At 38.1% G+C, this 21,798-nt stretch overlaps 1 protein-coding gene across 7 annotated transcripts in view; it reads right to left on the bottom strand.

Moving 5' to 3' along the window:
• The window catches only part of fat1a (FAT atypical cadherin 1a), a 175,492-nt gene that overhangs the window by 57,750 nt on the left and 95,944 nt on the right, over window positions 1–21,798 (bottom strand). For 6 of the 7 annotated variants that reach the window (XM_059989300.1, XM_059989301.1, XM_059989305.1 and 3 more), the window contains exons 5-7: window positions 11,265–11,594; window positions 8,264–8,474; window positions 3,332–3,471 (exon numbers count right to left, since the gene is read on the bottom strand). In XM_059989300.1, coding sequence (XP_059845283.1) covers window positions 3,332–3,471; window positions 8,264–8,474; window positions 11,265–11,594 — 681 coding nt within the window. Of the gene's footprint in view, window positions 1–3,331; window positions 3,472–5,291; window positions 6,724–8,263; window positions 8,475–11,264; window positions 11,595–21,798 lie in introns of those variants that run through there. The other variant, XM_059989307.1, reaches the window with a different exon arrangement.

The raw sequence follows: 21,798 nt of genomic DNA, 5'->3' as shown, positions 1-21,798 counted from the left end.
AGAGGAAGAAGTATTCTAAAGGAAAGGGAAAGAAGTCAGCCAATAGTATTAAAGAGTAACCGGAAGTTTCTTCAGATACATAAAGTGTAAAAGAGAGGTGAGAGTGGATATTGGACCAATGGAAAATTATGCTAGCGAGGTAGTCGTGGGGGACAAGGAAGTGGCAGATGAATTGAATAAGTATTTTGCATCTGTCTTCACTGTGGAAGAGACTAGCAGTATGACAGAAGTTTCAGGTGTCAGGGGTCAGGAAGTGTGTGAAGGTACCATTACTAAAGAGAAAGTACTTGGGGAACTGAAAGATCTGAAGTAGGTAAGCCACTTGGACCAGATGGTGTACACCCCAGGATTCTGAAAGTGGTGGCGGAAGAAATTGTAAAGGCATTAGTAAAGATCTTTCAAAAGATCTTTCTGGAAAATTGCAAATGTCATTTCACTCTTCAAGAAGGGACAGAGGCAGAAGAAAGGAAACTGTAGGCTAATTAATCTGACCTCAGTGGTCCTGAAAATGTTGGAATTGATTATTAAGGATGAAGTCTCAGGGTACTTTGGAATTCTTTGCAGAAATAACAAGCAAGATAAACAAAGGAAGATCAGTTGATGTTGTGCACTTTGATTTTCAGAAGTAATATGACAAGGTGCCACGCATGAGGCTGCTTAACAAGCCACAAGACCATGGTATAACAGGAAAGATTCTAGCATGGATAAAGCAGTGGCTGATTGGCAGGAGGCAAAGAGTAGGAATAAAGGCAGCTTTTTCTAGTTGGCTGCCAGCAACTAGTGGTGTTCCACAAGGGGCTGTGTTGGGACCGATTCCTTTTATGTTATATGTCAACGATCTAGATGATGGAATTGATGACTTTGGTGCAAAGTTTGCAGACAATATGAAGTTAAGTAGAGGGGCAGGTAGTTTTGAGGAAGTAGAATGGACAATGAAATTGCAGATGGAATACGGTGTCAGGAAGTGTATGGTTATGCACTTTAGCCAGAGTAGTGAATCTGTGGAATTCTTACCCTCAGGCAGCTGGGGGGGGGGTCAAGCCTTTATGTATATTTAAGGCAGAGGTTGATAAGATTCTTGATTGCTCAGGACATGAAGGGATATGAGGAGAAGGCAGGAGATCAGGGCCGAGGAGGAAAATTGATGAAATGACAGAGTAGACTCAATGGGCCAAATGGCCTAATTCTGCTCCTATATCTTCATGGTATTATGTTCTTTTTTTGTGTGAAAGGCTTACCACAGGAGTGAGCTATGGAGGAAATGGCTTCAGAAAACTTGATCCTTCCCCTGAGGTGGCTTTGATCAGGGGCAAGTACCCTGGAGATTCTGCTCTTTTGCCTGGGCTTTCAGTCTCAACACAACAAAGATTCTGTTATTTGCTTCTGATGCGACATTCTGAGTGATTTTACTGAGTAATTTGGTGCATATTTCCTCAAGATGCATTTTACTCTAGTATTGCTTTTTCTGATCTGTTTACACCACCACCATATGACCACTTCACTGGTAACCATAGAGATGGCTGACACACAATATCCTCATATTCTCCTTTCAAATGTCCCCAACACCTACTTAAATAATAAGTTCAGTATCCTTTCTAATCTATCTTCGACTCCCTCACCATTAAAGATCTTTCATGAAAGCAAACTATTGTTGTCATGTAAATGTTATGCACAAGTCACTTAATTTGAAGTCACTTTCATTGACATCTTCCTAACTTTTTATCATGGCCTCGCCTGTAGATCAATCATCAGTTCTCTAATTTCCCTTAATATTCTGCTGACATTGTGCAAGGAGTTTATGGAATATCCAGAAAAATTCTAACTAGCTTCATACATAGAACAGATCTATTTATTGCTTTTAAAAGGCTCACATGATTTACCATTCCCAATCCAACGATTCATTTACACTTTGCATCTCTTTCCCATCCTCCCAAGAACCCTGCCATGTTACCAGGAGATTTACCAGGAGGCTGCCTGGATTTGACAGCATGTCATTGAGTGGTTGAGCAAGCTGGGCCTTTTCAATGGAGGATAAGCGATGAACTGAAAGAGGTAAACACAAGGAAATCTGCAGATGCTGGAAATTCAAGCAACACACACAAAATGCTGGTGGAATGCAGCAGGCCAGGCAGCATCTATAGGAAGAAGCATAGTCGACATTTTGGGCCAAGACCGTTCGTCAGGACCCGAAACGTCGACTGGGCCAATTGAAAGAGGTGTCCAGGATGATAAACAGGCATAGATTGAGTGGATAGCCAGAGACTTTTTTCCCAGGCAGAAATGGCTAATACAAGAGTGGATGATTTTAAAGGGAGAAAGGGAGTGGGGTGGGGGGGGGGGGGGGGGGCTCAGAGGTATGTGAGACTGCTAATGTACTAAATGACATCATCAGTTGAAATGTACAGAGTGTTCACTGTTTTCCCATTGCTTCGTTGCTGCAGGAACCCACTGGTAGCCTTTCAATGTGTTATTTTCAGTGCAAGTTTTATTGAGAACTTTTCATCTGACTCATACTCATTTCACAGCTGTAAAATATATATGTAACTCAAATTATTTCAATTTTCCCCGTCCAAAATAATTAGTCCTAATTCAGTCAAGTAGTAAAAATCCTCCAGTGACCTTTCTGGCTTTAAGGACATAAATAAATTCTCAAAAGTGTGGAATTATTCTATTTAGGGAAAAATAAATAATCTTCCAATCTACCATCTGGGAATTTCAACTTGCTTATGATTTCAATGATAGATCTTAAGAGTTTCAATTTATGGTAGAACTGAAATTGGATTCTAGTGCTGTAGACTTTTCACATCGCAACTAATAATTTCTTTCCCATGTTTGAACCTGAATAACTTACTTGCCAAGTTTTTTTTAATTTTTATTACATTTTTATTAAAATGCAATGCTGCAACAGAAATTAATGAATTGAAGCTTTTTTTTAAAAAATTGTACTGCCAATATGCAGCTTGCAAAACTTCCCCAGCAAAAGACAACAAAAACCTTGTGCAATTCAGCACGGTGACTAAACCTACACATCTAATTTTATTGTAAAAAAAACAATTATAGCTTTGATACAATTTCAGAACATGTTAAAGAGAAAAAAAATCGTACTTCGGTTATTCAAAATTACAAAATCAGCAGTCTGATGACAATAGAGAAGCTACTAATAAAATTCAAACAGCATGTTGCAAATAAATAGAAAAATACAGTTAATATTACACCAAAAATTAATCTGATGATTAAAATATTATATAACTATAAATTAACTACATGTCTCAAGAGAACCAAAGCAAATGTTCTTTTAAGAATCAGAATCCTTTAACAGAAATTCAATTACCTGAGTGCTGATGGACATTGTCCCATCTGTTGCCTCCACTGTCAAATTGTAATTCGATTTCTGTTCTGCATCAAGTGGTCTAGCAACAATGATGGTTCCACTACCTTTGTCCACATCAAATCGACTGTCATAGTTGCCACCTGGATTTAAACATTTGAAAAGGTAGAAATATAAACCACCGATTTTGCTCAACTTTCAAGTTATCCATAAATTAAAAAACTGAACTCATTTCACTCAGCAGGCAAAAGCTGAATGTCATCAAATATAACTACTGCAAAACAAAAGGAAACTGATACAAAAGAAGTTCCATTTGCCATTCTTTCCCAATCATTTTGCTAATATTAATTTTGATTCCATAAGACATAGGGAGTAGAAATAGGCCATCTGGCCCATTGTGTCTGCTCCGCCATTCAATCATGGTTAATCCTTTCTTACCTCCTCCTCAACTCAAGTTCCCGGCCTTCTCCCCGTAAACTCTGATGCCATGTCCAATCAAGAACCTACTAATCTCTGCCTTTTGTTCAATTAAATGGAAGGGTGTATATTTTGACAAGTACCTTTCAAATGTCAGAACTACACTCACTACAAAAAGAACAGGAAAGTTGACATCACACTGAAAGAGGAAAACAGAGGTATTCTTGGGTTTTTTTTGAAGCTGGTATGGGAGAAGGGGATCACAACTAGATTTAGGGAATGACACAGGTTCCTGGAGCCGGGCAACATCCACTGTACCGCATCAATATCTCTGAATATTGTAACTGGCATTCTGATTATAACCATTAATAAATTACAGATTATTTTAAATCAGTTGATTCATTCATTGACTATGAAAAGGTTGGGACATCATAATAGACTTCACCATACAAAGCATTTACATATAGATTTCATTATAAATATTGATGTTAGTGGCTTCAATGTTAAATTAGGAGATCAAAACCATAATTCATGAATTCAAATTTGTACACATGAAAACCTCTTAGCATACAAAAGTATAACATTTTCTTCTCATCTTCAGGAATTCAGAGCCATGAAATATGCCCAGAAGTGCTATTTCTCCTTTAACCATCATGATTACAAATGATTTAACAATTAGTTGAGATTTCATTCTGTCTTTGTACGTGACTACAGACCACTCAATGTAATTGACAGACTGCCACTGTTTGGCAGACTAAATCAATTCTGAAATGCCAGAAACTGAACACACAAAAATTAAGTTCATTCTTAGCTAATTGTTTCCTGCTCATTAAAACTTTAGATAAAATATTTGCAGAACACCAGTGAAGACCCCAGTGAAGTCCATGAGAAAAACATATCTTTAGGATTTTTGGAGATCACTGTCCTCAAGAGTATTTTGTTAAGTTATGCATTATAAAATTATGCAACAATCCCGAGAATCGCTATGCAACATTAAATTACATGGAATAAATTGGGACTTCTACCATTCGGTTAGATCTTGGCTTACAGGGGCTTCAGCTCTAGGCACACATCTTTGCTGTATATCTCTTAATACCCTTAAGTAATAAAGAGCCAGGAATCCCAATATCAAAAATTTACTTGACTCAAGATACACTATATTTTAAGTCAGTGAGCCTTACCATGTGAAAATGTGCTTCCTGATTTCCCTACTTAATTTCCTCAGTATTTAGACATCTTCCAGAGAAAGTTTTATTGCATATACCCCAGTAAATACTATGAATTTCAACAGTTCAATTAGACTAGCCAACTAAACTTGAGAGTTTAGCATTTTCCAATATCCATAGAAAAATACACAAATTAACTTTATTAATCACAAGGAGAGATATATCAACATACATTTCTTTAAGTTACAATGCTAAATAACATCATAGCGAAGTATCTGCACATCATCTAAATATTGCACTGGTGATTTGCATAACTAGTACTTTAACTTTTTTTAAGATGACCAAGAATAAAGATTGTAGATGTGAAGATCCAACTCGGATTATTTTCAGAATAATGCACACAAAATTCTGGAAGAACTCTGTAGGTCACGCAACATCTTGAGGGTCAACATCTCAAGCTAAATATCAACTATTTAATCATATCCATAGATGTTGCCTGACCTGATGAGGTCTTCCAGCATTTTGTGCATTACTCTTTGGATTTCTGGTATCTGCAGAGTCCTTTGTTGTTTGGAATTATTTTCATGTCACATCTGGAGATAAGTTTGATGACTTGTAGGTGGGACCTCATAAATACCGTGGTATTTTAATTACTTGCTGCCAAGTACACCAGACGGTTTCTCGTTGCCTCAGAACATAGTTAATATAACCACTCAGCCCACAAAAAGAAATCAGTAAAACTGAACAGAGGATTTCTCTGATTTGTTGATTTATGCTGAATACTTTGTTTCTAAAATCTCCAATGTTAATAGCAGTTTTTGCAATTCCAATGACTGAATCCAGTTTTGAACACTCTAACCACTATTTTTATAAAAGGGAATTTTGTTTGAAGCATTAGCTAATTACCTTTATACAATGCATAGGTATATACTTAGAGGTCTGTAAGTCACTAAAAGTCATTAATATAAGCAATTAGTATGGAACTATATCACATAAAGGCAAAATCTTGAACACTCTCTTAACTTAAGTTATTTTCTAATCAGAAATCAAATAGCTTAAATATCTGATTGGTCTAATGTAATTTTAGATCCTAATAGAACTTGGATTTGCTTGTGGTTATTAATTATTCCCTCTTGTCATTAATGCAAAACAGCAAATGTTTATAGAACTGAATGAAATAAATATTGTCTGTCATAAAGCTGTTACTTCATCCAACATTTGCAATTTTCAAATATATGCCACACCACTATGTCACATATGGAAAGTCATGACCAATAGTAATTTTTCAGATAAAGCTTGGTTTTAATATAGGAATAACATAACCATAAACCATTCACAGTATTTTAAGTTACTCATGTAGCCAATATATCATTTTTAAATTTCTGCATCCACGTTTATAATAGTTTGCCTGTGCATTTATTTCAATCATTCCCTACTACCTATTCTGGCGCTCTAGCACTTTAAGAAGGAGGTTTATGGAAGCTCTTTATTTAAAACATTAAAAAATGGTGCATGCAAGTGTAAGACTTAATATACAGTGACAGTTATACACAAAGAATGAACAAATCTATTGAATTAGACAGCGAATCAACAGTTTATGCAATCAATTACATCATAAATAGTGCTAGAATTGCTAATTTTCAGACAAAAGTATAAATTATTTGGACATTTTTTCTTAGCTTATGAACAGTAAACAGCAAATGTAAATGTTCAAATACTAATCTATTTAATAGATTGCATAATGTAGTACCAAAGTATAATTATGAGATGGCAGAAGATACCTTCTGCTGTACAGTTCAGGTCACAAGCCATCTGAAAGATATAAAACATTTCTCTAGTTTGATTGTCACCTTGCAGAGCCAGAAATATAGTCGAAGACAGAAAAGGCAGCAAGGATAGAAAAGAAAAGAAATGAGATTAGTTAACAGGAATCTGGATAAAGAGGTACATAGCAAGAGGAAAAATAATAAAAAGTACAATAAAAGTTATTTCTATAATCCTGTGCTCCTGATGGAAAACAGCATTCATGGAGGATATGCTTCATGATTTTTTTGTCTGTGAGGATTAGTAAGGAGAAACTTCAAGGCCAAGCCTCTGTGACCTAGATGCACTCACTTTTTGAGTGCTGTTCCCCATCAGGAGTGTGGGTGAAATAATCACAACTCATTTCCCAGTCTTTAAGCAAACTGCACTGTAAACATAATAGCATGCACATGCTTGCATTCAACACTATCAGCCGAAGGAAAATAGAGAACCATCACCAAATAGACTTAGATCTTATATTCAATGCAAAAATTACTGATCTAATGTAATACTATAGTTGGTCTTATTTTAACTTAAGAAAATAAACAAATATGAATAATTTTGTTGTACTGTTATAATCTCATTTTTCAAAAAGGATTTCTAATTTATATCTAAACAGTAGATAGCATGTCCATTCTGAAAATTACCTCCAATTTGCAGTTTGGCATTTATGATTCACTTATTTATTATCTTTCACTCATTTATTCATGCATTTCTATATGTAGAATACATTAATAATCAAGTGGTTCAAGTAAAAAAAAACAGTAAGTGCACCTTAATTTTAAAAAATGTGATAATGGTCTTTATATAATGGCACAGCCAAGAAGGCATTAAGATTTCCTCAGTAAACACTAGGTCACTGTCATAATCCATTCTGACTTTTACTGGCAGTAAAACCAACCAGGGATTAGGAATCTGATTGCTTTCTATCAAATACTGTGGCAATTTCCACATAGACATAGGACTGGGCTCAGTTTTCATCTCCTAACTGTAAAGGAGGGATGGGTATTTGACTGTCAAATTTTAGTTATTGGGAAATGGACCACTGAAGAAAATGTCTTTTTTTTTCATACTTCCATGGCTTGTGGGCTCAGCTGAAGTTGCACAATCTAATAATTCCTTGAGACACAGGAGCAGAAATAGGCTTTTCGGCCAATCGAGTCTTCTCCGCCATAACATCATGGCTGATTTTTTTTTATCCCTCTCAACCCCATTCTCCTGCCTTCTCCTTGTAACCTTTGACACTCTTACTAATCAAGAATCAATCAACACCCAATTTAAGTATACCCAATGACTTGGCCTGATATGATGCAAGTTGTGATCATCTCCTAGATTCATTATCTAGGAAGGAGGTAAGCTCTTTTGCCCTATTGGAAAGTGTACCAAATTCAAAAATAGATGGGCCAAAAAAAAAAGAGAAAAAAATATCCAAAAACAAAATCTGCATTCAAATTGACTATTAATGTAAAGTAGGCAATTTGGGAAAAACATGTTTTTTATATGGAAAAAGACTGAAATCCAGTTGAGTAAAGACCATCATATTCCTTACCGGTGATATCAAACCAGAGGGTAGTGCCAACTGGTTCCACAGCAATGACTCCGACCATATGAGTAACTGGATCATTCTCCATGACACTAAAGGAAAATGAAGGTTCTTCAAAGTTCCATGGTTCAGAAGGCGGCTCAGGTTTCATGATCCACTCAACATGCAGCCGAGCTATAGTTGATTTCTGAGGACGTCCATTATCCACTACTTTTATCTGTCAAAGATACAAATATTACTCAAATGTGTAATATGTACCACTTAAGAGCAGATGAGGACTATACAGAAACCTTGGTGAATTCCCCCACAAAGGTCTGTTCATCTCAAACTGTGTAACGCATTATGAAAGTTCGAGCTGCGCTGGAGGTTTGATACCGGTGGATTTACCCACTTAACCACCTGACTCAGCATGAGGCATGAAGCACAAATATACAAGCTGACAGCAACCCAATTCCCATCCCGTCCCTTGACTTATCATCTGGAAGTGTTGACTGAATTGGTAAGCCTGAATGTGGTGTATTTTATTTTAAAATGTTTAATTTATCTACTTATATCTAAGTTTGCTGTTTTTAAGTTCCTTAATTATCAAAAGACATTTTACAATGGCTAGCTGGGCAGACTGGTGACAGGGCATCAATATTCGTCATATGAGGCACATAAACCCAAGAACACTGTGACTACACACACACACACGTTTTTTGATATTTTAACTTAAAAGTATATTACTTATTCATTTCACTGTTGCCACAAAACAATAAATTTACAGACATATGCCAGTGATAATAAACCTGATTCTGAGATCCAGTCACTACTTGCAGGACGGCTGCTGCATTTAGAAGAGCTGATACCTACAGTTCAACTGGTCCCAAAGGGCTTTTAAATGTCAGCTATAGCTAAGTCAGGAATGGAAGCACGCTGGATTAAACGCAACCCAACCTTGAGATCCTCAAGCAGTACAAAGGTGAAGACAACTGAACGATTGCCTCCCTTTTCTTCCTTTTATTTGTTGCTATGTATTTCAGATAAGGATATCAAAATGAACCAAATGCAAAGATGTGTAAATACAGAACATGAAGTTAGTCTCCAAAGAGAGTCGCTAGCAGAGGATTAATACAGTTCTTACTAAACAGATTAAATATTAAGGATTCCATAAGGGAATGAACATTATAAACAATGAAAATAACTAGTACTTAATCCAAATCAGCATTGCATTTAGGAAATGACTTGAAGAGGCAAGTCTTCCAGGTGATAGCTACAAAGGCACACCCTAACACAATATTGCATAAAAATAAGAATATCCTCGACCAACTGTGAAACAAGTATTGACAGCAGATGTAGTACGTGCAAATAAGCAACTCACTGACACTTTCTAAGATACCCCAAGAGAGTCAGAGTCAGACCCAAGGGGAAAAGAGCCTATTTTATTGCTGGAAATAAAAACATGTTGTGAGGAAATAAAGGAATGGATAGGCATTACTTTTTCTTAGAATCACCACAGTAACTGCTACCCTACCCACCAACTCTATGCTCATGACCGATGTTCCCTCTAATTTTTAGTAGCCATAACCAGTGTGTGCAGAAATCTTAAATTGTGCAAATTTTTTCCTGTGACAGAAGTATGTGTGCGCACTGAATGCACACATGGCACAGTTTATGTAGGTTTACAAAATATTTGACATAAAACTGTTCAGATTAACAACAAAGTAACATACATATTTAAGTCACTCAGTTATTTTTTCTCTCTCCTGTCTTTGGCATTTACCCATTCTTTGTAAACCCTATCTAGACTAATAGAACTTCCATCCATTGACAGCTTTTGATTCTCATTAACATAGCCAAATGACATTCACCTAAACGGTTTCTCAGCTTGTTTTTCAGTTGATTCATTAGGCTAAAACCTCGCTCACAGTCCACACTAGATGCAAGAAAGGTTCCCCCAATGTCCATCAACTGTGCAAGTTCGCAAAACTGTTCATTTTATAGTATAAATGCCACTATTTGAGCAAAGTTTGAAATCAGTTTTGATTTAATTTTTCTTGCACGGAAAATTTGAAATCATTAAACTGTCTAACTATCACAGTATTTTCAGCTAGAAAATCATGATATTTTAGACATAAGGCATTAACTTGTTCATCGCCAAATGAGAAGTCACAATCTGCAATTGCGGAGAATCAAAAGCTGACCATTCTTGTATCTCGTCTTTAGGAAACCTTTCTTCTAAATGAACACAAAGACTATTTATAAAAGTCAACAACAAACTTGTATCAACTGTGACGTTTTTGGTGTAGCAGTTTCTACTATTTTGTTAAGCCATTCAACTTTAAACAAATTTACAGTTCTTTTGTGCTTCACACCCTTCACTTCTTTTGAATTCGACATAGTGAATCAATTTTTTTCAATAAAAACTTAATAAGCTATCTACAGGATCTAAAACAGATCTTTGTAAACTTTATGATATGAACACTGTCCGCCAAAGATGGCTGCCGCCGTGACGCAGCTGTACAAACTGGGACAGGAAAGGTGAAGTGAAGTAAATTAGTGATGTACATTGGGGTATTTGAAAACCGACTAACTAGTTAGCAGAAACATTTAGCTAAAAGATTATTATCAGTAAGTATAATTATTAGTTACTACATTACTTTAGGTAACAAACCTTCTGTGCGCACATTAATTCCCTTCGTGTGCTGGTTGAAAAACGTGTGCGCGCGCACACGCGTACAGTTTAAGGGAACATAGCTCATGACTGCACCTGGGTTGTTCCCAATCCTCATCATGAAATCTAATATCCATTATGACATGGAAAGGATCTCAAACTCACAGCCTACTTTCCTTTTTCCCCTATATATGAATGGTTGATGCAGTATTCAGGAGTCAACAACTGAACTGTCCAGTCAAGGGAAGACATGAACACCTCTGCTTGCTTATAAATAGAAACACTCGAATTTCTGAGCTTGTACATATGAAGACAAGATACATATAGCACAAAGAAAATTGAAGATAAACTCACTGTGAGAATATCATATTCGCCCGCTGCAGAAAACTTCTTGGATGAGACAACGCCAGTTTTGGGCTCAATGAAAAACTTGCCCTGTTCATCTCCCTCTTCGATGCTGTATGATAATTCAGCATTCGGGCCTTCATCCTTATCAGCAGCAACAACTCTAAAGATGGGTTCCCGCTTAATGGATTTCTCCCGATCTGGTTTTATTCGGTCTGGAAGCTTAACTTTATAAAACTTCTGCAAGAACTGAGGCTTATTGTCATTTTCATCCAAAACTTTCACTATGACTCTGGCAACAGTAGATTTTGGGTTGCTGTCATTGTCAGTAATTGTCACCTGTTGAAAGAGCCGAAGAAACAATATTGTTTATAACACTTAATTTACATATTCTGCAATATACCCAAATATATGCCATTTAAAATAATTTTAAAAATAAAAATGGTTACTCCCAGATGAGGGACAACAGTCTTACTTTACTAAAATCAATTTGAAACCACTGCACTGTGGCAATAATAATTGGTACTTTGGAAACATCTTTGACAAGAGGAAAGGAAATCCATCCATTATAGTTTACAAGGCATGCAGACTTGGATTTCATTTTTTTAAATGATGCTCAGAGCAACTGCAATGACTTAAGTAAGCCAACAATGGAACTAAATGAGGCCCTTCAATCTCTTTTCCTTTGAGTTTCCAGCAGGATCCTAAACAAGCTGATGGAATCAATACTTAACCAGGTTCTAAAATAAAATGTTTCAGCACTTTCTTTGAACTATGCTACAGGCAACCACGCTTGCCACAAAATCTAATTGATGAAACTCTCGGGGGGGGGGGGGGGGGCGGGGGGGGGGGGGAGGCAAGGTGGCTTGTGCAAGGGACAATGATCCCCTCTGGTGAAGTAAAGGGGCGAGAGTCTGAAAGTGACCTTTGTTGGGGTGGAAATCTTGCTGCTGATGTGAGATAATATATTAATAAGTGGTTCATGATATCATAATAACAAATGAAATAAACTTAATTCACAAATATACTCTCAAACAGCAATAATTTTTAAAAACAATCTGCTAGAGGAACTCAAATAAAGCAGGTACTGGTGAAGGAATTGCAGATATTTTGGCTTGAAACATTGCACCATTTTTGCCAAAAACATAATTTTGGATGTGCTTAATACCTATTTTCCTCTGACTAAAAATGAGTGACCATTATAAGCACTTAAAGCATGTGCAGAAAGCAACATTATGGGCCCAACTACAAATGGTTTGTCTCTCTCCCTGGCGTCAAGCGTCGAGTGTTTTGTCTAGTGCCTGCCTATCGTTCACCATGTGAAAATCCTCAATTTATCAACTCCAGCTGAGAGAGGAAAATTTTGCTCTTGGTATATTTAGTGGAGGAAAAATGATTAAATGTTACTCCATGTTACATGATTTTTCCTTTAGTGAGATTAGCAAAAGACTGAATTTCTTGTATCAAAACATAGCTGCACTGGGTGTCTGCCAGAAATTTTGACCAGAAAATAAGTGTATGGAATATTATTGTAAATGGATTGACATCAGTAAACTTGTCATATAAATGACTAATAATTAAATGACAGTGCAAGTGTTTTAAGACAAACCCTTGCACTGAAAGTTATGTCTGCAAATGAAACTATAGAAATAAACAGTGATGTTCTCCATCACATAATTTTGGTCAAATCAGCCATCATTTTGAATAAGCAAGCTGAAAATAGAAAGAATAAAGAAAAGCTACTAGCATCAAAGCTTGATACAAAATGATCTAACAGCAGCTGAAAGACAAACATTTTGAACAGAACCTCCTTGCTGGATGAAAAATCTCCACCCAAAACATCTACTCTTTTAAGATACAGACAGTTGAGTACTCCTTATTTTCACTGAAAGCAACAATAACTTCAGATATTGTTTTAAGTTGTGAATTTTTTTGATCAGTTTAGTTGAACATTTTCAATACCGCATATTTAATCTATCAACAGCTTCTGTGGTGTCCACACTGTAAAATACTCTGAAGCTCCAATTGCTCTTTCATTCCCAGACACAAAGGCATCTAAATTGCACTGAAAGGACTTTAATTGTTCCTGTACTGTAATCTTTCCGATATCCCCACAATCTACATACTCCATTTGTTTTTACCAAACAGGTGAACAACAAAAAAAAAGATGCATGAGCACATTATAAAGCAATCACAATCAAGAAAAGTACTACCCATTACTCTGCATCTTTTCACTATTGTACCAGTTACATGCATGCAAAGTTGCTTGGCTTTCATCCCTATCAATTGAGTTCTAACCATTGAATCACTAGAAATAGCTTCTTTTCCTCCTCGGCCCCAAACTACTAGGCCAGGATATATGTATATCTCTCCTTAATCTGTTGCTTTTCCTCAGCTATCCTTAGCAACCCTCAGCAACATAATCTAGAAAAATAGCATCAATGTCTTTCGGTGTGATGATATATGAATCTACCACAGCATCGCTTCTCTGATCACCTCCACTGCTTCTAAAGTGCCCAATCGTTTGTTAAAACACCTATTAAAAGATAAAAAGCTTCCACCAAGGGAAGACTAAAACCACTGCCATTGAGTGCGTATGTCACCAACTCAACCCCCTCCAGCAACTAAACCAGATTGAACCTGCCCCATCCATTTTAAAATCATCCATGACACCCATAAGTTTTGAAACACACATCTTTCCCATCAATTAGATAGTCTACTCTCACCAGAGTCTGGTTAGTACCCATGAAATCTGCACATCCACTGCTGAAACTCACTCACACTTTCGTTATCCTGAGACTGTCTAGTTTAAAGGTCATTGCTTTAACAAGGAACTAGTTCACCTGAAACACACACAAAATGCTGGAGGAACCCAGCAGGTCAGGCAGCATCTATCAAAGGAATAAGCAGCTGATGCTTCGGGCCGAGACCTTTCATCAGGGCTTGTGCCTGACCTGCTGAGTTCCTCCAGCATTTTGTGAGTGTTGCTCTGAACTTACAGCATCAGCAGTATCTTGTGATTTTGGTTCATCTGACACACATTCTAGTTTTAAAGGTTGGCATCATTTTGTATATCATAAGCCTTCAATGAAGCAGCTTGGAATTCTTCACTATATTAAAGGTACTCAAAAAATGGAATTTATTCTAAGCCACTACAGTCCATAATTGTTTACTTATTAAATAAAGGCAAATGATTATACACACACAAACAAACAAAAAAAAATGCTGGAGGAACTCATCAGTTTAGTCAGCATCTATGGAAACGAATAAACAATGAACGGTTTGGGCCAAGAACCTTCTTCAGGTCGGGAGAGGAAGGGGGAGATGCCAGAATAAAAAAGGCAGAGGGAGGAGGAGGATTATCCAGAAGGTGAGAGATGAGGCCAAGTGGGTACGAAAGGTAAAGGGCTGAAGAAAAAGGAATCTGATAGGTGAGGAGAGTGGATCATGGGAGAACGGGAAAGAGGGGCACCAGAAGGAGATGGTAGGCAGGTGAGGAAAAGAGGTAAGAGTCCAGAGTGGGAAATAGAAGGAAAGGGGGAGGGAAAAAAATTACTGGAAGGAGAAATCTATGTTCATGCCATCAGGTTGGAAGCTAACTAAAAGGAATACGAGATGTTGCTCATCCACTCTGAGAGTCCCTTCACTGTGTCAAAACAGGAGGCGATGGACAAATGTGTTGGAACAGGAATGGCAAAAGAAATTAAAATGGTTGGCCACTGAGAAAATGCTCTTTAGCAGATGTAACGGAGGTGCTTGACAAAGTGGTCCCCTGATTTATGTCAGATGTCACCATCGTAGAGCAGGCTATACCAGTTACAATAGATGAGATTCGCAGCTGAGATGATTCCTCACCTAGAAGGACTGTCTGGTGCTCTGAATGGAGGTAAGAGGGTAGGTGAGTGAGCAGATGGAGCATTTCTGTCACTTGCAGGGACATGTGCCAGGAGGGCGACTGGTGGAGAAGGATGAATGGACAAGGGAACCACGGAGACAGTGATCCCTGCAGAAAGCAGAGAGTTGGGGGAGTTAATGATGTGTTTGGTGTAGGATCCCTTTGAAAATAGGGTGTCTGTTACTCTAGATTTCCAACATCTGTAGTATCTCTTGCATAAATTGTCAATCCACATTTCAATATGCTTCTTACTTTATCACTCTACTTACTAATTATGAACCATCTTTCTGCTAAATGACACAAAGCTGGGTGGCAGTGTCAAATGTGAGGAGGATGTTATGAGAATGCAGGATGACTTGGACAGGTTGGGTGAGTGGGCAAATGCAGTTTAATGTAGATAAATGTGAGGTTATCCACTTTGGTGGCAAGAACAGGAAGGCAGATTACTATCTAAATGGAGGCAAGTTAGGAAAAGGGGAAGTACAACGAGATCTAGGTGTTCATCAGTCACTGAAAGTAAGCATGCAGGTACAGCAGGCAGTGAAGAAAGCTAATGGCATGTTGGCCTTTATAACAAGGGGAGTTGAGTATAGGAGCAAAGAGGTCCACCTACAGTTGTACAGGGCCTGGTGAGACCACACTTGGAATATTGTGTGCAGTTTTGGTCTCCAAATTTGAGGAAGAACATTCTTGCTATTGAGGGAGTGCAGCACAGGTTCATATGGTTGATTCCTGGGATGGCGGGACTGTCATATGTTGAAAGATTGGAGCGACTGGGCTTGTATACACTGGAATTTAGAAGGATGAGAGGGGATCTGATTGAAACATAAGATTATTAAGGCATTGGACACGCTAGAGGCAGGAAACATGTTCCCAATGTTGGGGGAGACCAGAACCAGAGGCCACAGTTTAAGAATAAGGGGTAGGCCATTTAGAACAGAGTTGAGGGAAAACTTTTTCACCCAGAGAGTTATGGATCTGTGAAATGCTCTGCCTCAGAAGGCGGTGGAGGCCAATTCTCTGGATGCTGTCAAGAAAGAGGTAGATAGAGCTCTTAAAGACAGCAGAGTCAAGAGATATGGGGAGAGGGCAGGAACGGGGTACTGATTGTGGATGATGAGCCATGATCACAATGAATGGCGGTGCTGGCTCGAAGGGCCGAATGGCCTACTCCTGTACCTATTGTCTATTGTTTAAAATGTAACATTTCAAATACAATTCCAGTACTCTGTAACATTATTCTCTTAATCGTCCAGTAATGCTCCTGGTGAAAGGTTCTACCAGGTTAAAAAGTAACAATGTACAGTGTTGACTATATACACTGGATTTTGCTTAATTGGGACACATCGGGACCAACACATTCTGGCCCAATTAGGCAGCTACCCCAATTAGCCAAAATTTCATGGAAATAGTTTTTAAAAGGTATAAAAAGACAAACTACTGTTTAACTGAGTACCAAATGAAATACAGTACAAATTAGAACACTACCAAAATCACTAGTGTAAAACTGTGTATTAGTTCCTAGCAGTTATTGACAGAAGAATTCATCCAGTGTATGCTGATGTGTTCTTTTGATTGAATGAACTCAGTGCAGAGGCTTCATGCAGATAGTACACTACCTTCAATGACTGTATCCTCCAAATATTCATTTAAATGTAACATTCAAGATGATTGCCGATGCCTTCAATTTCCTTGTAGTTCCTAACTTGTAAATGTAGTGAAACCATTTTATTTTTTTACTCCTGGCTGCGACTGGCATCTCAGACCTGAATGCTTGAAACTGCAGTGAGCAAAACGGTTCTGAGTTGTCTTACTGTTTATTATTCGCCAACTATTAGTGACAAAAATCAATGCCCTTTGAACACATTCAAGTGCTGCTTGCTGTGAGCATGGCGCAGTGTCTAAGTCACATGACACGTGTATAACTGACATTAGTTACAAAATGCTAGGCAACAGTCTCCTTCCCCAGTTAAGACCATAAGACATAGGAGAATTAGACCATTCAGCCCAATGAAACTGCTCCATCATCCCATTACAGCTGATCCCAGATGTTACTCAACCCATGCACCTGCCTTCTCGCTATATCCTTTGATGTCCCGACCGATCGGAAAATTATAAACTTCTACCTTAAATATACCCACAGACGTGGCCTCCACCGCAGTCTATGGCAGAGCATTCCACAGATTCACTGCTCTCTGGGTAAAAATTCCACTTTTCTTCTGATCTGAAAGGTTGTCCCTCAATCTTGAGGCTGTGCCCTCTAGTTCCAGATACTCCCACCACAGGAAACATCCTCCCCACATCGACCCTAACTAGTCCTTTCAACATTTGGTAAGTATCAATAAGATTCCCCCCCCCACCCAAATTATTCTAATTGCCAGTGAATACAGGCCTAAAGCTGCTAAACACTCCTCATATGCTAACTCCTTCATTCCTAGAATCATCTTTGTCAACCTCTCCTGAACTCTCTCCAATGACAATAGATCCTTTCTGAGATATGGTGCCCAAAACTGTTGACAATACTCCAAGTGCAGCCTGAGTCAGCATTATCTCATTACTTTCATATTCTATTCCCTTGAAATAAGTGCCAACGTCGCAATAAGCAGCATATTATCTATCCCAAAATAAACAAAGGGAATCCCAGCTATTTTCTCAATTTGTTTTTGTTTTTTTTAAAAAGAGTTGCCCCAAATTAGCAGCTGCCCTGATTAACTAATGGCCTAATTAACCAGAATCCACTGCATTAGCCCATTTCTTTGTGAAATTATGGGATCAAGTAAAAGGGATTGCAGTGGGAAAGGTAGCAAAATGCAACAAAAACATTGCTCCCAATGTGGTGTCCATATGTGAATAAGAAGGCCTCAAAATACAAAGGAAACAATTCAACTCCATGCCAAATAATAGCAGATAATTAAAATACCAGCCACAATCTCCAGCCAGGTAAGAAGAAACTGAACAAAGCAGCCAGTCAGGGTATACCAAAAAGACAAATGGGTGCATTTAAAGCAACCGTAATTTGAGCCTGGTTAGTTATCTACGAAATCCATTGAAAGCAAAGAAGATTAAGAGGATGGTGGGAACAATGACACAACCTTGTCCGACCCCTGACTGTACTGGGATTGGGTCTGTGGCTAAAATCACAGGTTGAATACTATCACAAAATTAACAAAATGGGTAACCGATTTTTAACATTTGCCAAACTGTAAAAGATTTTCTTCAGTGATTCTGATGTGACTTAGTAGAAGGCTTAATAAGATTGAGAAAGGCAATATACAGACACTGCTGTTACTTCCTACATTTTTCTTCAAAGTGTCACTCGATGAAAATCATCCCGAGAGGTAGATCCCACTTTGTCACTGAGTACAGCACTTCAGCCAATGGGAAACAATAGCTTCAAAAGATTCTGACAAGAACTCTTCCCAGGAAGATATATCTTATTATCATATTCAGATTTGATTCTTCTCTTGAAAATGGCTAGGTTTGCAGTGCCTCAGATGTCCAGACATCGGACAAGGGCAAGAGAGGTATTTATGTCAGAAATACCTCTCTGACATGCTTTAAAACTTCAGCAGGGACATGTGTCAGGTGTCCAAGTTGTTTTTTTAGCTGGGAAATGGCCTTTTCAATCTCTTGTCAGGCTGACCCAGCACTAAAATTGCAGTGGATAACATGCAGTGAGAAGACTTCAAAGATACACATGTTGAAGACAAGAATTTTGGTTGAGACTTCTGAAGTGCTCCTTTCAGTGGGGGCTCACTGCCTCTCAGTCTTTTACAAACTTTTCTCTGCCATCTAGCTGCTTGGAACACACTTGGTCTTGAAGAGTTACAATTTATTGCTAGTTGTATCGCCTGCACAGTTTCCAGCCACAGTATGCTCAAGGTTCTTTAGTGAACTGTAGGATTGAACTTAAGATATCTTTCTACCTCAGTTTTTCTTTCTCCCTTGAGATTTGATGGTGTTTTCAGTTCTGCCATCTATGATTAGTTAGATGCTGACATTGTCCCTTTCATTTAGCCAGAAACCAACCAAACACTGATCTTTGCTAATTGTAGTAGACTTTAAAACACTGTGGACTTCACAGCATATGTGGTTTTGTTATAAAGAAAGACCACATTTTTAACATTTGTTTTATTAAAAAAAGTTTACATATTCACAATGCATTCATTCATCAAAATATCAAATAATATTCAAAATGCAAATTTAAATTACAACATGATCATCCTTGCCCAGGATGCACTGCAGCACCTGTGGCACCCACCACTCCCAAAGTACCAGTGGACAGCAGACATGAACTCAGGTGAACCTTCAGAAGAGGGAAAAACTGTTGGAAAAAGGGTCGTCCTTGAAACTTGTACTAAATTTTTTGAATTAGGCTTCTCTGATTGGTGTCATCAATCACAACTTTCAATTCTAACACTGACGCCACCACAGAGAACTAGCATTTCCTCTCTCTGGGATTCAGAACAGGGGTTACTCCATGCCAAAACAGAACTCCTCCACAGACCCTTCGTCAAGGCAATGCTATTCTACCTGAACTGGAATGTCATGAGGCTATCTCATTTATAGTGGCAAAATGGTACATATCTCCCAACTTGCCCTTTCAGAAATAGCACCTTCATACTGACTTGATCTTCTCCAGGCCAGTAACTCTCCACAATGAATGGCAATATATTAAAGTAGCCAAGTTTTCAGGCAATGATAATAAACTTGGTGCCTGTTCCCAAAGGTCATGAGGAACAGAAAACATTTCTGTACAATATCCTTTCAATATGAGGCAGTTGCATACCCATGACTCATCAGGCAAGGCTCAGTAAGGGTTTTTAGCCCTGCAGCAATGAGATCCAAGATAATGGAGCAAAATCTGTTCTCTGTAGCCAGCATATACATTTCATGATTATGTACTTAATGCTTATACAAATTCTATGCACGAGCACAACGTTCCCTCTCCCTCTCTCATATACAAATGTTTTGAATGTCTGCGTGACCTATACATTGCAAAGTAAGGAGACTTAAAACCAATATTCTAATCTATCACTCCTAACTCAGGAATCTGTATACTGTGCTAATGTAATAAATAACCTTAATTAATTCTCATGGATGGAAGCTTGGCCATTCAAAGCCAAAGAAGAGGTGTTCTATGTAAGTAAACTAATTCATCGTCTCATCATGTACATGTTTATGTTGCCCCAAGTTCACTCCCAGAGCAATGAAATAGATAAATACAGGAATACAAACACTGAAGGTTTTCCTTTCAGTGTTATAGATATTTGTCTGAAGCACCGAAGCACAAATCAAACGTGAAACCTGGTAAGAATCGGATTAAGTCTATGTGTACCCAAACCGCTGTAATTAACTCTACTGCTCAGAAATAACAGAATTGCTTGCTGCGTGAAGTAGGGTCTTTAACAAAAACACAGCTCCCTCGACATACAACAGACGAGAAACAAAACATTTTAATATTTACAAACAAGACCAGCTTTCTCTATTACAGCGCCTCTTAAAAAAATACAAGTAGTAAAATTTCAGCAAAAGTCTTGTCACAATATGACCCCATTACCAAAATACAATGATACTGCTTTTTATTCAGTGGACTAATTTCAGGCAGGCACCTACAAGGCTGCAACAATTGATTGTTCCACTGTGTCAGTGTGACAATTCATCCAGTTTGTGAGCTAGAGCTCATTTTGTAAGACCAGTGAGCTGTTGGCAGAAAACTAATTCCTACCGCCACCCCCCCCCCCCACACACACCCCCAACTTGGCCTGAGGCAGAACACAGTTAAGGAAAATTTAAGATGTAAGATTGAGGGAGTAGTGAGCGGTAAGAGAGACAGTACACAAATACGGGTGCAGAATCTGTGTGGACATTGCCAGATTAAGTGCATGCAGCCCTGACGCTGCTCCAGATCTCTAAAAGGAATATTCCCTGGTGTTCTTCTGGTGGGAAGACTGCTTAAAGCTAACAGTCATTCACTGAGATATCATGGCAATACAAACTCTAAATGAGTTACTGGACTCCTACCAGCAAATTTAAAAGAACATAATGCTTTACTCTAGTGAGCCATTTAAAGCACCCCTGATAAGATAGCATCAGCTACAGTGTCACTAGAGATATATTAAGCCATATCTGCCAACTGCAAACAGAATAGGGATAGTTAGCCAAGTCCCAAAAAAATTGCACAAGGCCACTTTGACAAAAATATGTTCATTGCCCTGACTACAAATTGTATTCTTCACCTATTCACTAAAAGCAACGAATCAAAATTCCAAACCATTAACCTTTCCTCTTCAAAGGCCACAACTGAGAATCGATCCCAGAAACAAAAGAGGTTCCTTTGCATCCTGCAGCATGTTCAATTATCTTTGGCTCTATTTTACCCTATCACTGTCAATACCACTGTTGACTAGATGCTTATCCATCTTTTACCGGAGTTAACTGACAAAGTATCAACTGTTCTTCCTTCATAATCTGTTTCTTACATCCATTGCTCTACTGGGCTACCTTTTTAAGCCTCAAACTTCTTTCACTTTCGTTCATTTTATCCTTTTGTGTTCAGTTCTCAGCCTGATAAATAGCCTGCATATAGAAACACAGCAGTTGGTAGGTTAATTAGTCATTGTAAATTGTCCCATGATTAGGCTAGTG

This window comes from Hypanus sabinus, chromosome 14 (assembly GCF_030144855.1).
Source record: "Hypanus sabinus isolate sHypSab1 chromosome 14, sHypSab1.hap1, whole genome shotgun sequence".
Taxonomy (NCBI): domain Eukaryota; kingdom Metazoa; phylum Chordata; class Chondrichthyes; order Myliobatiformes; family Dasyatidae; genus Hypanus; species Hypanus sabinus.
This window is presented reverse-complemented; position numbering and strand designations above follow the sequence as displayed.